The sequence below is a fragment of the Dendropsophus ebraccatus genome, chromosome 12 (assembly GCF_027789765.1).
Source record: "Dendropsophus ebraccatus isolate aDenEbr1 chromosome 12, aDenEbr1.pat, whole genome shotgun sequence".
NCBI lineage: Eukaryota > Metazoa > Chordata > Amphibia > Anura > Hylidae > Dendropsophus > Dendropsophus ebraccatus.
Window position 1 is genome coordinate 7,909,571 of NC_091465.1, and position 25,152 is coordinate 7,934,722.

A 25,152-nucleotide genomic window follows, 5' to 3' on the forward strand; every position below is an offset into this window, starting at 1 on the left:
CAGCCACAAGAGTGAAGAGAAGAGGAGACGCCCGGACCCAGGTGAGTATAAGTGTTTGTTTTATTGTGTTATATACTATATGGGACAGGGAGCACACAGGGGCCTGTGTAACTGGGGGAGCGCAGAGGGGCCTGTGTAACTGGGGGAGCGCACAGCGGGGGTCTATATAAATGGGGGGAGCACACAGTGGGGCTATATAACGGGGAAGACACGGGGGCTATATATAACTGGGGGAGCACACAGGGGGCTATAGACTACTGGGGCTTCACAGAGGCGTCTATATACTTGGGTCAGCACACAGGGGGTCTATATACTACTTGGGGCAGCAGAATGAGGTCTATATACAACTGGGGGAGCACACAGGAGGTCTATATCCAAGTGGGGGAGCACACAGGGGGGCTATATACTACTTGGAGAGCACACAGGGGGTCTATATACTACTGGGGTAACACACAGGGGGTCTATATACTACTGGGGTAGCACACAGGGGTCTATATACTACTGGTGGGGCACACAGGGGGTCTATATACTACTGGGGGGAACACACAGGAATCTATATACTACTGGTGGGGCAAACAAGGGGTCTATATACTACTGGGGGAACCACAGAGGGGGTTTATATACTACTGGAGGAGCACACAGGGGTCTATATCTAAGTGGGGGAGCACACAGGAGGTCTATATCCAAGTGGGGGAGCACACAGGGGGGCTATATACTAGTGGGGGAGCACACAGGGGGTATATGTAACTGGGGGCAGCACACAGGGGGTCTATATACTAGTGGGGGAGCACACAGGGGGTATATGTAACTGGGGGCAGCACATGGGGTATATACGACTGGGGCAGCACACGGGGTTTATATACAACTGGGACAGCACACAGGGGGTCTATATACTTTTGGGGGAGCACACGCGGGGGCTATATATAACTGGGGAACACACAGGCGTCCGTACACTACTGAGGGGAAGCACACAAGGGGTATATACTACTCGGGGCAGCACATAGCGGTCTATTGTTGTGGAGTGCGTGTCGAGGGGGGGGGGGGCCAGACATAACTTCGCTTGGGGCCCCAGAAATGCCAAGACCGCCCCTGGCTCCTGTGTATATGATGCTGTATACTATGGCGGGGTGCTGTGCTCCTGTGTATATGATGCTGTATACTATGCCGGGGTGCTGTATACTATGGCGGGGTGCTGTGCTCCTGAGTATATGATGCTGTATACTATGCCGGGGTGCTGTGCTCCTGAGTATATGATGCTGTATACTATGGCGGGGTGCTGTGCTCCTGTGTATATGATGCTGTATACTATGGCGGGGTGCTGTGCTCCTGTGTATATGATGCTGTATACTATGCCGGGGTGCTGTGCTCCTGAGTATATGATGCTGTATACTATGGCGGGGTGCTGTGCTCCTGTGTATATGATGCTGTATACTGTGCCAGGGATATGATGCTGTATACTATGCCGGGGTGCTGTGCTCCTGTGTATATGATGCTGTATACTATGGCGGGGTGCTGTGCTCCTGTGGATATGATGCTGTATACTATGCCAGGGTGCTGTGCTCCTGTCTATATGATGCTGTATACTATGCCGGGGTGCTGTGCTCCTGTGTATATGATGCTGTATACTATACCGGGGTGCTGTATACTATGGCGGGGTGCTGTGCGCCTGTGTATATGATGCTGTATACTATGGCGGGGTGCTGTGCTCCTGTGTATATGATGCTGTATACTATGGCAGGGTGCTGTGCTCCTGTGTATATGATGCTGTATACTATGGCGGGGTGCTGTGCTCCTGTGTATATGATGCTGTATACTATGGCGGGGTGCTGTGCTCCTGTGTATATGATGCTGTATACTATGGCGGGGTGCTGTGCTCCTGTGTATATGATGCTGTATACTATGGCGGGGTGCTGTGCTCCTGTGTATATGATGCTGTATACTATGCCGGGGTGCTGTATACTATGCCGGGGTGCTGTATACTATACCGGGGTGCTGTATACTATGGCGGGGTGCTGTGCGCCTGTGTATATGATGCTGTATACTATGGCGGGGTGCTGTGCTCCTGTGTATATGATGCTGTATACTATGGCGGGGTGCTGTGCTCCTGTGTATATGATGCTGTATACTATGCCGGGGTGCTGTGCTCCTGTGTATATGATGCTGTATACTATGCCGGGGTGCTGTGCTCCTGTGTATATGATGCTGTATACTATGGCGGCAGGGGGCATAGCCAGAGATGGCGGGGGGCATAGCCAGAGATGGCGGGGGGCATAGCCAGAGATGGCGGGGGGCATAGCCAGAGATGGCGGGGGGCATAGCCAGCTACTGTGAGGGGTCGCCCAGGCTGAATGTCTTGCCCCTGTGGTGGGATCTATGACTGGATGTAAGAAGGTTTCTCTCTCTGAGGTGATCACCCGCCCGGACCTCAGAGCCGACATCTCATTATACAGCGAGGTCACAGATAACAAACTCAGCCCCGCTACATCCGCACCGGCCGCCGCTCTCCGCCTCACGTCCCATCCGCCCTGCACTGCCGGTAACTTGGCGCTCTCTCCCCACAGAGGACGGAGATGGCGGCGGAGTCTCCGGTGAGTGCACGAGCCTCCACCTCTCCGGTCTACAAGGAGGAAGAAGCGGCGGGAGGAGCGGAGACACCAGGTACACGGATCTCCTCACGGAGGGGACATCTTGTGTCATTAGTCCGGGGGGAGGCGACCTGCCTGGAGAAGCCCTCCCCTCCTTGCTGACAGGCTCCTGTTGGAGTAAGAGGGGGGGGGGGGGTCTATGCTGCTTATTGGAACGAGAAGCTGGAGAACTTGTACATCTCCAAAATCCTCCCCAGTGCTGCCACCGCCGACCCCCTCAGGAGAGACCCCCCAATATAATACTGCCCCCCCAGGAGAGACCCCCCATATATAATACTGCCCCCCCAGGAGAGACCCCCCATATATAATACTGCCCCCCCCCCCGCCCTGAGGAGCCAATGCAACTATCAGAAGCAGCTGCTCCCCGGTAACTTTACACACAATGGAGCAGAAGACCCGTGCCCCGTCCTGTGCCAGATAATACGGCCGTAATCTGAGTGCGGACCCGGAATCTGCAGCCCATCGCCGGGAGCCATGGCTGCTAAGTGGCTGACACACCCGGCTCTGCTGCATCTCCACCTGTGCGGACTGTTACTGATGTCTGATATAGCGGAGAGGGGCTCAGCAACAGATGGGACCCGGCTGCAGCCCTATATGTAAGTAGCTCGGATGGAAGGTCTGAATGGGGATGTAGCAGAGCTGAGTGTGTCGGGTCTGCAAACTGGCAATGGGGATGTAGCAAAGCTGAGTGTGTCGGGTCTGCAAACTGGCAATGGGGATGTAGCAGAGCTGAGTGTGTCAGGTCTGCAGACTGGCAATGGGGATTTAGCAGAGCTGAGTGTGTCGGGTCTGCGAAATAGCACAAAGTTGAGTTTGTAAACTGCCGCGTCACATCTTCATGTTAGAGATGTAGCAGAGCTGAGTGTCGTCTGGTCACATTGATAACACTTTCTGTCCTAGGTGTAGTGGAGCAGAGTATGTCAGATGCCCCATAGTATGATATAGCAGAGTTGATTTAGCGTTTGCCATAATTCATATCAGTGTCTGATATTATATTACAGTGACTGTGATATCACACTGTATGACAGAGCTGAGTTTGTCATCTTGCTATTGCTTTGTGTTACAGTTGTAGCAGAGCTGAGTTATGTGGCACGTTTAATATTCATTGTGGTTTCAGGTGAAAGAAACCCACAGTCCATGACCCTATTAGCTCTGCTACATCCTATCTATTGTTATCAGGTGGTTTCCATAGGATTGAAGTCAAACCTGCTGCTTCATCTTAACTCACTAAGAAATCAATGACCAACTCCGCTCAGTCACAGACAACAACAGCCAGTGACTATTTCAGCTCTGCTACATCGTATCATGTGTTGGTTTCCATATGATTGAATTTAAACCTGTATCCTTGTCATAACTCACCAAGCAGCTCATTACTACATTACTACAAACTCAACTCTACTACATGTGTTTAGCATAGGACTGCGTCTAAACTTACCGTAATATCTTAACTAGGTGAGTTACTACTGTGCACAACTAATGCGAGTCCAATGACAAACTCAACTCTGCTACATCTATGTTAAGCATAGGACTGCATCTAAACTATATCTTAATTGTGAGTTACCACCATGCACAACTAATGCGAGTCCAATGACAAACTCAACTCTGCTACATCTATGTTTAGCTCAGGACTGCATCTAAACTTGCTGTAATATCTTAATGGTGCATTTACACAGAGAGAAATCTGACAGTTTTTTGAAGCCAAAGCCAGGAATGGATTTGAAAAGAGAAGTCACAGTCTTTGCTTTATGACCTGTTCCCTATTTAGTCTGTTCCTGGCTTTGGCTTCAAAGATCTGTCAGATAAATCTCTCTGTGTAAACGCACCACAACTCTGTGAGTTACCACCGTGCACAACTAATGCGAGCCCAATGACAAATCCAGCTCTGCTCCATCCACACCTATGGTTGCAGTGTGTGGGGAGGATATCATGGTGCGGTGCTCCTGCCGCTGGATGCGCCTTGTCTGCCGTTTGATCTACGATTTCCTATTTGCTGGAAACGATTGTTGGTGTCTCCGTCTAGTAAAATGCGCGGCGCGTTCTTGGCGGAGAATCCTTTGTAGCACGGTCGGGAGCCCGGAGCGCCGGGGGAAGCTGGAATATTTCACCAGGTAACAGACAGCTGGAACCTTACCTGAGGCGCTTTCAGAGATTGGATTACCACTTGCTTACACTGAGGATTTGTGATGGTTTAGAGATGACAAGGTGCTCGCATACCAGCAGCCGCTAGTGCACACGACACCTACCGTGTAGCAGAGCTGAGTCGGTTGGCACCTTGATTTGTGTTTCATCTCTGCTATACCTGTAATCATTGTCACGGAAAACAACAGAGGCAAAGATTGTGTAGTATAGCTATCATTAAAGGGGTTATTCACCCAAAAATGTCTTCCAGTACTTATCAGCTTCTGTATGTCCTGCAGGAAATAATGTAATCTTTCCAGTCTGGAGAGCAGGAGAGGTTTTCTATGGGGATTTGCTGCTGCTCTGGACAATTCCTATCATGGACAGAGGTGGCAGCAGAGAGTACTGTGTAAAACTGGGAAAAATACACTACTTCCTGCAGGACATACAGCAGCTGCTAAGTACTGGAAGACTGGAGATGTTTTTAATAGAAGTAAATTACAAATTTCTGGCACTTGCTGGGACCAGTTGATTTGAATTTTTTATTTTTTTTTTGCTGAACTACCCCTTTAATATATCTTAGATTAACCCTTCAGAGTGTTGAAGTGGTGATATTACTGCTCTCACTTCAGTTACTGAACCCCTCAGAATCCCCTCCATGTTGCACAGCGGAGCTGTTTGCCAGTAATACACACACAGTTATTTCCTCCCTTGTAGCACAGCACAATTTCACATGCTGGTCTCTGCTATGGGGAGATATAGTGCTGGGGGCAGTGTCCTGGTCAGGGGTGCACAGTGCTAGGCTGAGGAGTTGTACACTTCTATAGATAATGTGTGGGGAAAGAAGGGCTTACTGATGCACTGGGCTTTGGCAAGGTGCTATCAGACACACAGCTTCTCTCTCTTCTCTCTTTAAGCACAGAGCACATGCTAAGCCCCACCCTCACTACTTGTGATCTGTCTTGCTGAGGCCGTTACCAGAGACAGATTTCCTATAACAACAGGCAGTGGAGAGCAGATGGCAGAGAAGTGAGACACCTAGTGGCCAAGACTTTTAGATAAATGCAGTGATTTACAGATATTTTAGGAATCACATTGTTTAACACATGGACGGAAGGTGATTGACACAACGGTGATCGTTTATAGAGAATTTAGCCGTACCGTCCAGTTTTCTTCTATTTCCAGTTGAATTACCAGTTGAGCATTTGTCTGAGAGCGTCACCAAAGATGACAGTCAGCCTGTGGGGTTTATACTAAATGTCTGCTGGAACATGTAGTACCACAGGTAACAGAGGGAAAGATGCAAGAAAACAGAAAACCTGATGGCCAAAAGTGGTACTGCAGTTGACCTTTAACCTCTTTATTGACCGTTTAGAGGGAATCTGTCAGCTCTGTGTCATTCTTAGAGCTCAAGTGTCTTAGAGGCTGTGCTGAGCTGCAGCATGCATGCCTCTTTCCCCTGTATGATTGATGTACAGGCTTTAGTGCAGGAAAAGAAGCTCTGTACATCAATCAGTCAGAGCAGGGGGGAAGGCAGCGTGCATGCAGCAGCTCAGCACAATCTCTATGACACTTGAGCTCTGACCGAGCCGACACATGATGGGATTCTGGAGCTTTTGCTGCTGCCTCTCCGCACACTCACACACTCCCTATGTTACTGTAACATGTGACCTGCGTGCAGTACCGCCCCCTGCTGTTCACACCGCCGCACACTTCACTCCCAGGGTGTCCTGGTGATAACATCCCGGACGTTATCAAGAACAGAACAGTACAAAGAGCAATGGCTGATGCTGTCTGTCCCTGCCGGGGGTCTGCCTGATATCACGCAGCAGGTGCGTCCATTGGGGGCAGAGGTGGAGAACATTAGTGGAGTAAAGTATGTTAAAAGCCATTACCATTACATTAGACCATTACAGGGTATCTGGGCAGAAGAAGAAAACTTTTTTCTATATCTTTCTTGCTCCCATGCTCCCCCTTCAGGCTATGCACAGAATAGGTCTCCCTCCCCCTCTGGCAGCTGACAGTAAGGCCTCTTCTTGCTTCCTTTGTTGGTGGAGTCTACTCTGATATACCGCCATGTACTGCCAAGAGTCCACCCCTTCACTGAGCAGCTGGAAGCTACTGCTATTGGCTGCCTTGCAGTGAACAGAGGATCCCTATGCAGAGACCTGGGGGGACAGAGCATGTGTGTCCTTTATCACACGGGTATTAGGTGGACGGGGATAAGGGATGAGCATGTGTGTCCTCCAGCACTCAGGTCAGTAGGCGGATAGGGATAAGGGCTGAGCATGTGTGTCCTCCAGCACTCAGGTCAGTAGGCGGATAGGGATAAGGGCTGAGCATGTGTGTCCTCCAGCACTTAGGTCAGTAGGCGGATAGGGATAAGGGCTGAGCATGTGTGTCCTCCAGCAATCGAGTCAGTAGGTGGACGGAGATGAGAGCTGAGCATGTGTGTCCTCCAGCACTCAGGTCAGTAGGTGGACGGGGATAAGAGCTGAGCATGTGTGTCCTCCAGCACTCAGGTCAGTATGCCGATAGGAATAAGGGCTGAGCATGTGTGTCCTCCAGCACTCAGGTCAGTAGGTGGATGGGGATAAGGGCTGAGCGTGTGTGTCCTCCAGCACTCAGTTCAGTAGGTGGATAGGGATAATGGCTGAGCGTGTGTCCTCCAGCACTCAGGTCAGTAGGTGGATGGGGAGAAGGGCTGAGCGTGTGTGTCCTCCAGCACTCAGGTCAGTAGGTGGATGGGGAGAAGGGCTGAGCGTGTGTGTCCTCCAGCATTCAGCAGGTTATGTGGATAAGGAGGGTGACTGAGAATGTGTGTCCTCCAGCACTCAGTTCAGTATGCCGATAGGAATAAGGGCTGAGCATGTGTGTCCTCCAGCACTCAGGTCAGTAGGCCGATAGGAATAAGGGCTGAGCGTGTGTGTCCTGCAGCACTCAGGTCAGTAGGCGGATAGGAATAAGGGCTGAGCGTGTGTGTCCTGCAGCATTCAGTTCAGTGGGCGGATAGGAATAAGGGCTGAGCATGTGTGTCCTCCAGCACTCAGGTCAGTAGGCCGATAGGAATAAGGGCTGAGCGTGTGTGTCCTGCAGCACTCAGGTCAGTAGGCGGATAGGGATAAGGGCTGAGCATGTGTGTCCTCCAGAACTCAGGTCAGTAGGTGGATGGGGATAAGGGCTGAGCATGTGTGTCCTCCAGCACTCAGGTCAGTAGGTGGATGGGGATAAGGGCTGAGCATGTGTGTCCTCCAGCACTCAGGTCAGTAGATCGATAGGGATAATGGCTGAGCATGTGTGTCCTCCAGCACTCAGGCTATTACTATACACTTTGAGCCCTAGGTGGCTGTATACTGTAGAGTGAATATCTCTAAGACGACAATCTATAAAACGAATGCAAATAATAATAAATGGTGTCGGTGTGTGGGGTGAGCTGAGCGGCCTCTTGGCTGAGGACGTTGTACTGTGTTACTCTGCTATCTGCCACTCTTAGTCGTCTGGCTGTGAGATTGGGGGTCTCTTGTGGGGCGGGCGGAGGGTTACGGCAGGACTCTGTCTGTCGCACACTCTCAATTATTTCTGCCCTTAGTGTTACCGATTGGAGGAGTTTTTTTTTCTTTTTTTTTCTTGCTTTAATGATAATTTATCGGGAACTTGTTCTCGTCTTTATGTCTCTCGTCTCCTCTGACAATGCGGCTCATTACTGAGAACCTGTTATCTGGAGACGTTCTGGGCGTATCGCGTCGCCTATGAGACAGCTTGGAGGGCTCTGTTAGACAACACCCCTCTTGTTAGATGGATCCCCCAATGATTGGACCTCCAGCGATCACAGCAGGTGCTCGGTTTCTCTGCAGCGCCCCCACAGTTAAAGTGAAGTATTACACGGTAATAATTAAAGGGATATCCAGGATTAGAAGAAGCACAGCTACTTTCTTGCAAAAAAAACAGCGCCACCCCTGTCCTCAGGTTGTGTGCAAAATCACACCCAAGCTTAGATAACCTATAGGGGCTCAGTGCTTTAGACTACCTGCTTTTGTCAGAAGGGTCTCTCGATTAAAGGGGTACTCTGGAGAAAAAAATATTTTCAGATGAATCACTGTCAGAAAGTTATGCAGATTTGTAAATTACTGCTATTGAAAAAAAAAAATCTCCAGTCTTCCAGTACTTATCAGCTGTTGTATGTCCTGCAGGAAGTGGTGTATTCTCTCCAGTCTGACACAGTGCTCTCTGCTGCCACCTCTGTCCATGTCAGGAACAGTTGAGAGCAGTAGCAAATCCCCATAGAAAACCTCTCCTGCTCTGGACAGTTCCTGACATGGACAGAGGTGGCAGCAGAGAGCACACTGGAAGGAATACACTACTTCCTTCAGGACATACAGCAGCTAATAAGTACTGGAAGACTGGGAAATTTTTAATAGAAGTAAATTACTAATCTGTATACTGATTTATTTGAAGGGGAAATTCATTGGAGTACCCCTTTTAATAAAGAGATCCTGCTGATTGGGCTGCCAGTGATCGGAACCTGTGGGAGGTTCTCAATGTGCCTGCAGGGGAAATAAAGCATTACACCGCTCTAAAGTGAATGGTGTGGCCATGTATTGTATGCACATAGTGGGTCCTCTAGTCGTAGACTGGTCCAGTATTCTCATTGGTATACATGGCCAGGATAGAGACTACCATGGGATCCTCAGAATACAGGGGCATGTACGAGCGGCCGCCCGAGTGTGCGATGCAGACACCTAATATAGAGCAGTAGGGGATTGAAATGCATTGTGATCTCTCCGTCTCTCCTTCCTGATATGACCCGGGGGCAGCGTGCGCCTGGCATCTTCTCGCTGGTGTTCAGATTGACACATGAGCAGCGGTGGCTGGACCCTGTTGGCCACGTCTGTGTCACATTTAGTGTGTATCAGCCTGGCACTATGCCTTGTTGGCACAACATGAAGGAGGTCGGTCTCCTTCCCATTATCAGTAGGGGAAGCCATGCTCCCTGCCACCTGTCTACTCCGGCGCCCTCCATACCGCAGACCTGTCACTGGGATCGCAGGTTATAATGGGATTTAGTGGTTTTAGATGCCTGGACATAAGGCATGATGGGAATTGTAGTTTTGCAACAGCTGGAGGGCCGAAGGTTCCCCATCCCTGCTGTATACCATAGTCAGTGAAACAAGGGTCACATGGCGGCGGCTTATCTCCCCTATGAACAAAAGGATCAACTTATATGCATGGCCACTTTAGGTTGTAGGTAATGAGAAGAGATTCTGAGGATATGTGTATTTGGTCATCCACCAGGCCCCCGGAACAATGTCTGCCATGGTACTCCAATCGCAGGAACACCCAACACAGACTGGTACAGTGTCCCATAACAGGAATAGCCTCCATAGCAATGCTAGCCATGCTACTCCTAAGTGCGGTGACCCCACAGTGGTGGCTATTTTACCCCCCTGACAGCTAAAGTGCCACCAAGGTGGGGACCATTATGGCGACCCCCATAGCAGAGACTACCTTTGTGATGTATATGAGACGTACCATGGGAGATGCCTATCCCTTTCCTTATGGGCTGTGTGAACTCTATTTGGTATACAGCAATGCCCAGTTCGGTATACAGCCCTGCCCACTACACACCAGTGTCCTGTCCTATACTGTATATAGCAGGAATGGCCATAGAGCCATGGAGGGGGGAGCAGACTGGACTCTTCTCCACCCATTGCTCAATGATGGATAATTTATACCTCCCAAGGAGTTGGCGCTTGTTGAAGCATCTTGTCAACAACTGATAAGACGGACAGAGGGAGAGCCGGCCGGGGGTTGTGTTTACCAATACCAGGATTATCTACTATTACATGATTCATAGCGAAGATATACGCGGAATCAGGGGCTGGCTGGCAAATTTTAGCCCGGGGGGCAAGTACACAGCACTGGCCCATGAGTAGCAGGCTGGCAGCCCATCCTTAAAGGACCACTCTGGCCTCTTACCTCTTACCTATAACATCTTCGGTCCTTCCAGTCATTTGTGACCAAATATCCTACTGTGCCCTGTGAAAGGGTCAGAACTCACTTTCCTGTATAAGTCTATGGGGCGGCTCAGTGATGACACAGAACGGTCCCATAGACAGATGCTGTGAAAGCTGGGTGACCTCCATGATACTGAGTATAAGATGCTGTGAAAGCTGGGTGACCTCCATTATACTGAGTATAGGATGGTGGGAAAGCTGGGTGAACTCTATCATACTGAGTATAAGATGGTGGGAAAGCTGGGTGACCTCCATGATACTGAGTATAAGATGCTGTGAAAGCTGGGTGACCTCCATTATACTGAGTATAAGATGGTGGGAAAGCTGGGTGACCTCTATCATACTGAGTATAAGATGCTGGAAAGCTGGGTGACCTCCATCATACTGATTATAAGATGCTGGGAAAGCTGGGTGACCTCCATGATACTAAGTATAAGATGCTGTGAAAGCTGGGTGACCTCCATTATACTGAGTATAGGATGGTGGGAAAGCTGGGTAACCTCCATCATACTGACTACAAGATACTGGGAAAGCTGTGTGACCTCCATCATATTTAGTATAAGATGCTGGGAAAGCTGGGTGACCTCCATCCTACTGAGTATAAGATGGTGGAAAAGCTGGTGACCCCCATAATACTGTGTACAAGATGCTGGAAAGCTGGGTGACCTCCATCATACTAAGTATAAGATGGTGGAAAAGCTGGGTGACCCCCATAAAACTGTGTACAAGATGCTGGAAGGCTGGGTGACCTCCATCATACTGAGTATAAGATGGTGGGAAAGCTGGGTGACCTCCATGATACTGAGTATAAGATGCTGTGAAAGCTGGGTGACCTCCATTATACTGAGTATAGGATGGTGGGAAAGCTGGGTGACCTCTATCATACTGAGTATAAGATGCTGGAAAGCTGGGTGACCTCCATCATACTGATTATAAGATGCTGGGAAAGCTGGGTGACCTCCATGATACTAAGTATAAGATGCTGTGAAAGCTGGGTGACCTCCATTATACTGAGTATAGGATGGTGGGAAAGCTGGGTAACCTCAATCATACTGACTACAAGATACTGGGAAAGCTGTGTGACCTCCATCATATTTAGTATAAGATGCTGGGAAAGCTGGGTGACCTCCATCCTACTGAGTATAAGATGGTGGAAAAGCTGGTGACCCCCATAATACTGTGTACAAGATGCTGGAAAGCTGGGTGACCTCCATCATACTAAGTATAAGATGGTGGAAAAGCTGGGTGACCCCCATAAAACTGTGTACAAGATGCTGGAAGGCTGGGTGACCTCCATCATACTGAGTATAAGATAGTGGGAAAGCTGGGTGACCTCCATCATACTGAGTATAAGATGGTGGGAAAGCTGGGTGACCTCCATCATACTGAGTATAAGATGGTGGGAAAGCTGGGTGACCTCCATCATACTGAGTATAAGATGGTGGGAAAGCTGGGTGACCTCCATCATACTGAGGATAAGATGGTGGGAAAGCTGGGTGACCTCCATTATACTGAGGATAAGATGGTGGGAAAGCTGGGGGACCTCGATTATACTGACTACAAATACAAGATGCTGGGAAAGCTGCCTGACCCTCATTATACTGACTACTACGCAAGATGCTGGGAAAGCTGGGGTTACTGTATTTTTACAATAGTTTATATCACTCGATGTACTTCTGTATATATGTCTCCTCTATGTACTCCTGTGTAGGTCTCCTCTTGTATATATGTATCATCTATATACTTCTGTATATACGTCTCCTCTATGTACTGCTGTATATATGTATCCTCTATGTCCTCCTGTATATATGCCTCCTCTATGTACTCCTGTATATATATGTATACTCTATGTACTCTTGTATATATATATATGTATCCTCTATGTACTACTGTATATATGCCTCCCCCTGTATATATGTATCCTCTATGTACTGCTGTATATATGCCTCCCCCTGTATATATGTATCCTCTATGTACTGCTGTATACATGTATCCTCTATTTACTGCTGTATATATGTATCCTCTATGCCCTCCTGTATATATGTATCCTCTATGTAGCAGGGACACATGCAGGCAGGGGCATTTCCGGGATAAGCGAGGGGGGGGGGTAGCGGGACACATGGTGCCTCCATCTAGGTAGAGTGTAGTAGTGGAGGTATAGTGGATAATGGGTGTAGTAGTACAGGTAAAGATGAGGGGTGAGGTAGTACAGGTATAGATATGGGGGGTATTAGTAATACTGATGAGGGGGATTAGTAGTACAGGTATAGATGTGGGCTGTAGTAGTACAGGTAAAGATGAGGGGTGTAGTGGGAATAAAGGTATAGATGAGAGGTGACAGGGGCATACTGGGGGAAACTGGGGCAGCTGGGGATGACTGGGAGAGCTGGGGGTGTACGGGGCAAACTGGGGGGTGAGTGGGGCAGCTGGGGGTGACTTAAGCGGGACTGGGGCAGTTGGAGTTGACTGAATGAGGACTAGGGCAGACTGGGGGTGACTGAAGGGGGACTGGGGCAGACTTGGGCGACTGAGGGGGGACTGGGCAGACTGTGGATGACTGAGAGGGACTGGGGCAGACTGGGGTGACTGAGGGGGACTGGGCAGACTGTGGATGACTGAGGGGGACTGGGGGTGACTCTAGGGGGACTGGGGCAGCTGGGGGTGACTGAGGGGGACTGGGGGTGACTCTAGGGGGACTGGGGCAGCTGGGGGTGACAGAGGGGGACTGAGGCAGACTGGGGGTGACTCTAGAGGGATTGGGCAGCTGGGGGTGATTGGGGCAGGAGTGCACATATCCCTCCTCCTCTCACCCCGGCACACAGGTTCCCCTCCCGGCCACACGTGCAGGTCCCCGGTCTCTGAAGCAGGCCACAGGGACTGTAGAGGTGATAGCGTCACTGCCATTACTGGAGCTGTACAGCGGGATTGGGGGATGCAGATCCCGCTGTTCAGCTCCAGGACCTGAAGCAACGTTATCACCACTACAGTCCCTGCAGCCTCCTCCAGAGACCGGGGACCTGCACGTGTGGCCGGGAGGGGAGCAGGACATGATATGTATAGCTGGGGTAGGTCAGTCGCGGCTCTGTTAGGCGGACTGCCGACCGCCCTGCACCTCACCTCCGGCCCGACACTCCACGCACCGCCGCCCGCCATGCACCTCACCTCCGCGCCGCCTGCTTGACCTGCACCTCTTGCCCGGCCGCCAACCCGTCACTCTACGCTGCTCCACCTGCAATGATTTTTTGTGAAAATTGAATTTACGGTTTTAATCCTCTATGCACCCCTGTATATATGTCTCCTCCTGTATATATGTATCCTCTGTATGTCTCCTCCTGTATATATGTCTCCTCCTGTATGTATGTATCCTCTATGTACCCCTGTATATATGTCTCCTCCTGTATATATGTATCCTTTGTATGTCTCCTCCTGTATATAAGTCTCCTCCTGTATATATGTATCCTCTATGTACCCCTGTATATATGTCTCCTCCTGTATATATGTATCCTCTGTATGTCTCCTCCTGTATATACGTATCCTCTATGTACCCCTGTATATATGTCTCCTCCTGTATATATGTATCCTCTGTATGTCTCCTCCTGTATATATGTCTCCTCCTGTATATATGTATCCTCTATGTACCCCTCTGTATGTCTCCTCCTGTATATATGTATCCTCTATGTACCCCTCTGTATGTCTCCTCCTGTATATACATATCCTATATGTACCCCTGTATATATGTCTCCTCCTGTATATATGTATCCTCTGTATGTCTCCTCCTGTATATATGTCTCCTCCTGTATATATGTATCCTCTATGTACTGCTGTGTATGTCTCCTCCTGTATATATGTATCCTCTATATACTCCTCTGTATGTCTCCTCCTGTATATATGTATCCTCTATGTACTGCTGTGTATGTCTCCTCCTGTATATATGTATCCTCTATGTACCCCTCTGTATGTCTCCTCCTGTATATATGTATCCTCTATGTACCCCTCTGTATGTCTCCTCCTGTATATATGTATCCTCTATGTACCCCTCTGTATGTCTCCTCCTGTATATACATATCCTATATGTACCCCTGTATATATGTCTCCTCCTGTATATATGTATCCTCTGTATGTCTCCTCCTGTATATATGTCTCCTCCTGTATATATGTATCCTCTATGTACCCCTCTGTATGTCTCCTCCTGTATATATGTATCCTCTATGTAGCCCTCTGTATGTCTCCTCCTGTATATACATATCCTATATGTACCCCTGTATATATGTCTCCTCCTGTATATATGTATCCTCTGTATGTCTCCTCCTGTATATATGTCTCCTCCTGTATATATGTATCCTCTATGTACCCCTGGTAAAGTCCAAGGTTGGAACAGCGGAACCTCCCAGGGATGCACAGTCTCCGTCAGGTGGGCCCACACCTGATACTCAATAGCGAAAAAGAAATGGTGTGGAGACAGCATCCATCCAGTGAAAAAATATTTTTACTTTATTTTAAGCCATTGCATATAAAAAGATTACCGACGTTTCGGCTCTAACACTCCTGAGCCTTTCTCAAGTGTTAGAGCCGAAACGTCGGTAATCTTTTTATATGCAATGGCTTAAAATAAAGTAAAAATATTTTTTCACTGGATGGATGCTGTCTCCACACCATTTCTTTTTCTCTATGTACCCCTGTATATGTCTCCTCCTGTATATATGTATCCTATATGTACCCCTGTATATATGTCTCCTCCTGTATATATATGTATCCTCTATGTACCCCTGTATATGTCTCCTCCTGTATATATGTATCCTCTATGTACCCCTGTATATGTCTCCTCCTGTATATATGTATCCTATATGTACCCCTGTATAGATGTATCCTCCTGTATATATGTATCCTCTATGTACCCCTGTATATATGCCTCCTCCTGTATATATGTATCCTCTATGTACCCCTGTATATATGCCTCCTCCTGTATATATGTATCCTCTATGTACCCCTGTATATATGCTTCCTCCTGTATATATGTATGCTCTATATACTCCTCTGTATGTCTCCTCCTGTATATATGTATCCTCCTGTGTAGGTCTCCTGTGTATATGTATCCTATATGTCAGGGAGGGGGAACCTTGACTCTTCAGCTGTTGCAAAACTACAACTCCCATCATCCATGGACAGCCTATCACTCTCCAGCTATGATGGGAGTTGTAGTTTTGCAGCAGCTGGAGGGCCTTGGTTCCCTCCCCCTGCCCTATGTCCTGCTGTGTAGATGTCCTCCTGTGTAGGTACCTTGCTTCCTGCAGACACCATCTTCTCTGTCTTCAGGCTCTTCTAGCCCAGTTGCAGAAGAACCAGCTGGGAGGAGAGAGCGGCCTCTGGTGGCTGGAGGAAGATACTGCCTACAGCAGTTTGCTTTTTACCATAAGCCTCATAGGCTTATAGGAAAGCATAGTGGTCATACAGGGGGCGGGGCTTACCGGTATGGGGGCGGGGCTTCGGCGGCCGCTTCCATCACAGTCCGGATCCACCACAGCCACAGGTAAATATGACAGAAGAGGGCGGGGCTGTAAGCAGGGGAGGCACTGAGGACTCCAGCCAGCTGTCAGCAGCCATGCGGCCCTGACAGCTGGGGGAAGAGCGGCCCGGGGGGCATATGCCCCCCTGCCCCCCGGGCCCCGGCCCAGCCCGCCCCTGCGCGGAATGTTCTAGTCACTCAGTGTGTAGTAGAATATTCTGTGTCCTTGTATCTGAACACCTAAAGGCTTAGAGGAATCGATCCTTGGCTCAGTCTATGTGCATGTGCTTGTTGGTTGTTTCTAGCTATTATAGTATATGCAATTCATATTATTATTATTATTATTATTATTATTATTATTATTATTTTTGTATTAGAAACAAATATGGTGTGTGTGTATATGTGTGTGTGTATATATATATATTACACACACACACACACACACACACACACACACAGTGGTAACTTGGTTTAAGAGCGTTTTTGGTTTAAGAGCTCACAGTTTTTCAAAATTGTGACTTGGTGTAAGAGCATTGCTTTGGTGTAAGAGCTCCCTGTACTGGGTGGGTGCACAAGTGGGGGAGGGGCATGGTCTGCATAGCGGGGTCTACAGCACTGTACTCTGACCATGAAAGTCTCCCTCACCTTCCAAATCATAGCAGATCCACTTCAGGCTGGGGCTTACACCAGGGGACAGGACTGTGGAGGTAATCTCTCCATAGCTGTAACCCCTCTCTCCCCGGACAGAGAGCGCTGCATGTATGTGCCCACATCTGCCCTGCTCATTCCTTCCTGCTCCCTGCAGTCTCTGTCAGCCCTTGTGTTTCCCAATTTATAATATTACAGATTCTGCTGTTTCTGAATGTTTTTTTTTCATTTGTTTTACATGTTATTCAGAATAATGAATCATCATTTTGGGGTGTGGAACCAATTGTCTGCATTTCCATAACTTCTTATGGAAAAATTTGCTTTGGTGTAAAAGTTGATTTGGATTACAAGCGCCACCCCAGAACAAATTATGCTCCTAATCCAAGGCACCACTGTGTTATATATATATATATATATAACAATGTATGTGTGCATGTAAATCAAAAGACACACCATCCAGAACATCTCCTAGTAATGGCTCCTGTCACTGGTGAGATATATTAGGCAGTAAGTTTGTTCTTGAAGTTTATGTTGTAAGCAGGAAATATAGGAGAGTGTAAGGACCTGACAAGGGTCACATAGAGATGTGTAGATGCCGGGGTCAGATCATCTCCAGAGTGGCCGCTCCTGTGGGGTCTCCTGTATGTAGTGATCAATAATGGCAAAAAGTGCAGCAGGGAAGGACAACGGGGTACCAGGGAAATCATCAGGGACACCAGGGATGGGGTCATGGGGGTCCAGGATCATTAATGTGTAGGGGGGTGAAGGCTAGCTGTCTGGTCTGATCCCACAGAAGAGCTGCTGTAGAGCAAACTGCTGAAAAACCTGCTGTCAACTTCTATGTAAAAATCTCCAGTCTTCCAGTACTTATCAGCTGCTGTATGTCCTGTAGGAAGTTGTGTATTCTTTCCCTTTATCCATGTCAGGAACTGTCCAGAGCAGCAGCAAATCCCCATAAATAAAGCCTCTCTTGCTCTGGACAGTTCCTGACATAGACAGAGGTGTCGGACTGGAAAGAATACACCACTACCTGCAGGACATACAGCAGCTGATAAGTACTGGAAGACTGGAGATTTTTACATAGAAGTAAAATACAAATCTATATAACTTTCTGGTACCAGTTGATTTAAAGGGAGGAAAAAATGTCGCCGGAGCACCCCTTTAAGTGAACTTAAAAAACGACACTAATGTTTGTCATTCAGGAGCCTGGGAAAGCTGGATGTATCCTATGTGAGTCATATTGGACCCGTCCTGGTTGTCACAGGTTTGGGTGAGTGTCTGAGGAGAATGCGTAGAGCCTAATGAGACAGAACAATTGTTGCTATACTTCTCCATAGAACCTTGTTGCTGGCGAGTGACTGGGGAAGCGGCACTGCGCTGCATTCGTGGGCATCAGATGAGAGTTGCCGGGGAAATCCTCTGAATGTGTACTCAGCGCCTCCGCCGCACACCCTCGCTGCCGCCATGTAATAGGCCTTTGTGTGCAGGTTTATTTTTTTTCATTAGTTTTAATTGACATCTAATTGTTTCCATCCTCAGTATTAAGGCGATGAATGAGGAGCTCGGGGAGGCGACTATGGCTGCAGGGAGCGAATACGTGGAAATCCCCAGAAGAGTTAACACCTCGCACTGAGAATGGGACGGGGAACATGATTTACACAATTGTGTATTCTATAGGGCAGGGGTGGGGAACCTTCCGCCCTCCAGCTAAAGCTTTGGCTCTCCAGGTATGATGGGAATTGTAGTTTTGCAACAACTGGAGGGCAAAATGTTCCCCATCCCTGCTGTAGGGCTTCTTAGGGACCCTCCATGTCTGAGCATTACAAGGAAGGCCCAATGGAGATTTATAGACCATACGTGCCTGACTGGGAATTCTGGGAAAAATCAGTGTCTGACTCCATTAAGAAGCCTTAGGACATGACTGGGATTGCCAATTCCCAAGCCAGACAGCTCTCAAGACGGACGTTCTCCTCGGTGAGAATTGTTATCTGCAACCAAACAGCTCCCTGCTCTGTAACGATAAGGGCCGATTACCCGGGCAAGGGTCGGGGCCCCAAGCGCCTCCAGGGGCCCAGAGGGAAAGGGGTCCGGTGCTCTAATGTTCAGCCTCCTTGCTGTAGTGCAGGGTGAGTGCTGAACATCAGAAGACACAAAGAGCAGGGAAAAGGGTGAAGGACCTGATCACATGACCTGAAGGTCCTCAACCTCACAGTGTGGAGAGCAGCCAGACAGAGAGGAAGAGGGAGAAGACTGAGCTGTAAGTGCTGTGTGTCAGTCAGTAAGGTCTGTGTCAGTCAGTCAGCAATGTCTGTGTCAGTACTGTGTGCTTGTGGTGTGACAAGTGAATGTGGATGATGAGTGGATGGATGAGGGGCCCACTGGGGCTCTGTTGCCTGAGGGCTCGCTAAAACCTGAAGCTGCCCCTGGGTAGATGCTCTTTCTAGAGCGTTTTCTGGCTGGGCTTACATTGCCAATCATACCCAAAGACTATCCTTGCAGACATCGGGTTAAAGGGAAATCTACCTCGAATAGTTGTCATCAGAGAGCAGCTTTGCATATTCGTCTTCACTTAAGGGTACGTTCACACTTAACCGGATCCACAGCAGATTTCATTTAAATAACTGAACACAGCATCAAATCTGCACCATCAAATCTGCTGTCTTGGTGTATGGTACGTCTCAGCAGTGACAGCCCGCTCAGCCAATCAGTGGCCACTATGCTGTCCAGCTTCAGTCAGTGATTGGCTGAGGAGGCTGTCACTGTCAGACGAGTATGTCTCAGAAGTGGAGGCAGGATCATTCATTGAGGGACCCGGAGGACACTGGGGACCACTGAGCGGTAAGATTATTCTGATGTATTGATGCAAACAAGAAGGATAGGAAATCCCCAATAGATGGGCGGAATAATGGCACCACGAAGCATAAGTATGGCAGGCGGGAATGGAGGCAGATAAATGTTGTCCTTAACACCAGATACTACTGACCCTCACTGTCCCTGCACATATCCCTAATGAAAACCGAGCATCAGGATCCTCTACTGAACTTCTCTCCAGAGCTGCGCTCCTGGCTGCAGCATCAGCGGTGATAATTCACCAGGATTATTCCGAACTAATTAGAATTAATTATTCACCATAGACGCAGGTTAACGAGTCTGTCGGGGTGAAAGCCGCTAATTCTGAATATTTATGTCACGTGTTACCGCTGCCGCTGAGTGTAAGCTCCTAGGACCGGGGGTCAGAAGGAAGACGCTGTCAGCTGGTGTTACATACGGATAATTCCATAAACCTCATTCATAGCACCGCTACAGTAACTCCGCCACATTTTCTTCATGAAAATCCACAAATGGATTCTGCTTTCTGTAATTTTTCGTATGATCCAGTGTTCACACACAGTAAAATTCGCTTTTTGAGGTGTTAAAGGGAAAGTTCAGCAAAATAAATGAATAACAGCTGCTGTATGTCCTGCATGAAGTGGTGTATTCTTTCCAGTCTGACACAGTGCTCTCTGCTGCCACCTCTGTCCATGTCAGGAACTGTCCAGAGCAGGAGAGGTTTTCTATGGGGATTTGCTGCTGCTCTGGACAGTTCCTGACATGGACAGAGGTGGCAGCAGAGAGCACTGTGTCAGACTGGAGAGAATACACCACTTCCTGCAGGACATACAGCAGATGATAAACACTGATACATTTTTTTTTTTTATAGAAATAAAATACATATCTCTGGCACTTTCTTTTTTGGCACCAGTTGATATGAAAGATGTTTTGCTGAACTACCCCTTTAAACTGCGTTTTGTTTTATTTTTTTGATGATTAAAATCTGACATTTTTTGACAATGTGTTTTGTGGTTATCAATAGCAAATTGTCTATTGATGCTCAAATAAGGTAAAATAACGACTGGTAAATGACATTATCTTCGGGTCAAAAGAACAAAAATTTATAAACCTTTAAAATTTAGCTTATCATTTTAAATGATATTTTCAGACATAAAAAAAATTATGCAAAAACAACAGTTCAGAAATGGTGTGTGAACATGACCCAATGCAGAGGGGAAACCTGTGTAAAAACTCTTCCTAAAAGAAAAAGAAGGGTCAGCCTGGACTTGGGTTAGCCCGTCCGTGGCAAAAATTCAGGATTAATTCCACAGAGAAGCCAACACACAGCATGTTGTCTACTCTTGGCCAGTGAGGACAGTAACCTAAAACGGAGGGCAAGACATGGGTCAGCGTGCCGGTGACACCACTAGCCCTGGTCTGGACCCAATAGACTTAGTTCATAGTGTTGATCAAACTTGCCGAGTGTGGAGTGAACTTGTCAAAAGTTCTGGTTCGGAAGCATTCATCCGAACCCGAACACTTAGCATTTGACTCCTACTGTCTGAAGAGGTTGGATATGACCCTAGGGCTGCCAGGAGAACATGGATACAGGCTTTGGCCTACGGCTGTATCAGTGTTTTTCAGGACTCCCTAGGGAGACATCCAACTTGGGAGTCAACGTTGCCGAACCGAAACCTTTGGTAAGTTGAGTTGCTATCCACTGCTCCAGCTTCATGTTGTCTCGTACTCTGGATGGGAGTGTTAGATCCCCTGACATGGGCAGAGGGTCACACAGTGGACGTGTCAGCCTGGATGAGATGTTACATACCAGCTCCATCTTTCCTCTTACTGTTTATCTCCATATCTACATTCCCTCGGCTGACCGTGACCCCCGCTGCTTCATCATTGTGAGACACGTCTTAATGGGACATCTTAGGAGAAACAGGGGGCGGTGTGTTACACATATACAAAGGTCTAAGCGCACTAGGGAAATTTGTAAGACAAGAAATTGGAGAATAAGATGGAGAGCACATATGCCCTACTTGGCACTATAGGGTGGGTTGCTCCACTCTGGATTACCTTAAAGGGGTATTTCACTGAAACATAACTTCTGATATTTTGCTGCCCATGGTGAGACTAACAATTCTTTCCATACTTATGATCTATTTAGTCTCCTTCCCCCAGTTCTCAGCTGCTGCTTTCTGCTGAAGACACAAAAATCTGTGTGTGAGCTTTTCTCTCTGTCTTCCCCCTTCTTCTGAGACAGCTGATGTAAACAAGTCCCTGGGAGGCTGTATCTACAACATTGTAGATTCTTTCAAATACTAGGAGGGTTATTCTGAGGTCAAGTTGCTGATGAATTCACAGCATTACAAAGAAGCTACAATGTTGCAGATACAGTCAGTCAGGGACTTGTTTATATTGGCCGTCTCAGAAGGGAGGGGGCAGGAGGAGGAGACAGAAAGAAAGGCTCACACATATTTTTGTGTCTTCAGCAGAAAGCAGCAGCTGAGGACTGGGGGAAGGAGACTGAATAGATAATAACGAGTATGGAAGGAATTGTTAGTCTCGCCATGAGCAGCAACATATCATATGTAATGTTCGAGTGGAATACTCCTTTAATTTTGAGGGTGTCTCTTGAGGCGCCTCACATCTATTTCAATTCAGTAGCAAGGAGATGAATGGAGAGGTCAGCAACCTATGTCCATATAATACTGCCAAACAGTGCACAAGGCGTAAAAAGAATATGGAATACAGTGATCTGATTGCAACAGCCAGGGAGTTTAGCTTGAGCTACTCATGGGATACTGAAGGTGCTGTGTTCCTTTAAGAAAGTTTAGTTATTAAATTGAGATGAGAAACAGTAAAAAACTTAATTCTGTAGAATGGCAGAGAAGGTAATTTGTTGCAGGGCGCTGTGCCACCATGGTGCTGTCCACCGCACAGATGCCTCCCGTGTGTCTGGCAGCCAGTCAGACTGGGAGTTCTGGTTCACTGTGTTTTCCTGGAGTATAGCCAGGACTGGGGCAACCAACGTCTGAGCGGCCCTGGGCTCGATTTGTGTACAGTAATTACCGGCCGGTCACCGGCGATCACCCGATACGTTAGTGTTTAGGAGCTTGTTCATTTATTCTGCTCATTATTTTATAGCATGAAACTCAAGAGTTCAGATTATCTAATGAAAAGAGATGTCCGTGTGTTTTGTAGTAGTTATATTCCTGTATATAGGAGCAGTATTATAGTAGTTATATTCCTGTATATAGGAGCAGTATTATAGTAGTTATATTCCTGTATATAGGGAGCAGTATTATAGTAGTTATATTCCTGTATATAGGAGTATTATAGTAGTTATATTCTTGTATATAGGAGCAGTATTATAGTAGTTATATTCCTGTATATAGGGAGCAGTGTTATAGTAGTTATATTCCTGTATATAGGGGGCAGTATTATAGTAGTTATATTCCTGTATATAGGGAGCAGTATTATAGTAGTAATATCCCTGTATATAGGGAGCAGTATTATAGTAGTTATATTCCTGTATATAGGAGCAGTATTATAGTAGTTATATTCCTGTATATAGGAGCAGTATTATAGTAGTTATATTCCTGTATATAAGAGGCAGTATTATAGTAGTTATATTCCTGTATATAGGGGGCAGTATTATAGTAGTTATATTCCTGTATATAGAAGCAGTATTATAGTAGTTATATTCCTGTATATAAGAGCCGTATTATAGTAGTTATATTCCTGTATATAGGAGCAGTATTATAGTAGTTATATTCCTGTATATAGGAGCAGTATTATAGTAGTATATTCCTGTATATAGGAGCAGTATTATAGTAGTTATATTCCTGTATATAGGAGCAGTATTATAGTAGTTATATCCCTGTATATAGGAGCAGTATTATAGTAGTTATATCCCTGTATATAGGAGCAGTATTATAGTAGTTATATTCCTGTATATAGGAGCAGTATTATAGTAGTTATATTCCTGTATATAGGAGCAGTATTATAGTAGTTATATTCTTGTATATACGAGCAGTATTATAGTAATTTTAGCCCACACAAGCTACAAAGAGATGTCGGCACTATCGCATTCAGTGGTAAGCAATGCGTTCACAAATGTGTTATAAGTGTAGGAAGTGTCACTTATGGTGTCTCGGGTAACGGGATTGTTTGGACCCGATAGAGTTGCCTTTATGTGGTGCTCAGACAGGTATGCAGAGGTAAGTTAATCCAATATAATGCACAAGCCAAGTAGTGAAGCAGCAGAAAGATGACCCGTAGCACTCACCAGTCTTCAGGCAATCCGTATCTTTATTTCAGGGTGACATCAAACAGGTTGGTGTGGGGCAGGGGGAGACAGATCCAGCAGATGCTGTGCCCTCGGGCTACAGCCGTTTCGCGGGTAAACTTCCCGCTTTCTCAAGCCACTGAGGTTCAAACCCGGGAGTCAGTTAGTAACCTCTCACTCTGACGTCACCGGTGGCAGGTGCAACTACTGCAACTTCATGGAACAAGGCCCCCGGGTCACACTGGGAGCCTATCAGGCTGAAGTACGCCAACCCATTTGCTGTCGTAGCGACTACATAGTATATGCTATCTTCTGCCCCTGTAGGAGGTTCTATATAGGATCCACAATAAGAAGCTTCTTCAAAAGATTCCAAGAACACCTTAGATCCATTAGGACCGGACAAGGATGTTATCGGCTGATCGACCACATCAGAAGCGCGCACAACAGTGACCAGAATGCCCTGTCCTTTGCTGGGATAGAAAGAGTTAACACCTGGTCCCCAGGCACAGATCGCCACAAATTGCTTCTAAGGAAAGAGGCAAAATGGATTTCTAGGACAAACGCCTTAGGAGGCCTGGGACTAAATGAGCGCAATGAACTGGTGGCTTTCCTGTAACCAAGTCTGCCCATTGAAGTTTCTGCCACATTTAATTGCCTCATCTCCAACTGGATACAAAACTGACACATTAGCTGAAGCTGGTATGAGTGCAGCACCAGTGTGGCCAAGAACGGTACTACACTACTACTCTACAGTTCATTCATAAAGTTTGCTTTGGCAAAACTACTGGAACACCGATTCTACTCAGAAGCGGCCAGCAATGTTCAGGATCACTTCGATCCCTAATACTATGTACTTTATGTAACTAACCCATCTTTCCTCCACATCTTGTTACATTTTTAATGTGTCACTTTTCCACCACGTGTGTTTGTGTTTATGTTTGTGTGCTGTCACACCCCCCACCGGTGACGTCAGAGTGAGAGGTTACTAACTGACTCCCGGGTTTGAACCTCAGTGGCTTGAGAAAGCGGGAAGTTTACCCGCGAAACGGCTGTAGCCCGAGGGCACAGCATCTGCTGGATCTGTCTCCCCCTGCCCCACACCAACCTGTTTGATGTCAC

General features: G+C 47.4%; 1 protein-coding gene across 1 annotated transcript in view; it reads left to right on the forward strand.

Annotated features, from left to right (window-relative positions):
- The first annotated feature begins 2,972 nt into the window (after positions 1–2,972).
- MEGF6 (multiple EGF like domains 6) overlaps positions 2,973–25,152 on the forward strand; it is a 252,506-nt gene continuing 230,326 nt past the window's right edge. Inside the window, exon 1 of the mRNA XM_069948606.1 lies at positions 2,973–3,241. Coding sequence (XP_069804707.1) covers positions 3,120–3,241 — 122 coding nt within the window. The 5' untranslated portion in view covers positions 2,973–3,119. The remainder of the gene's footprint in view (positions 3,242–25,152) is intronic.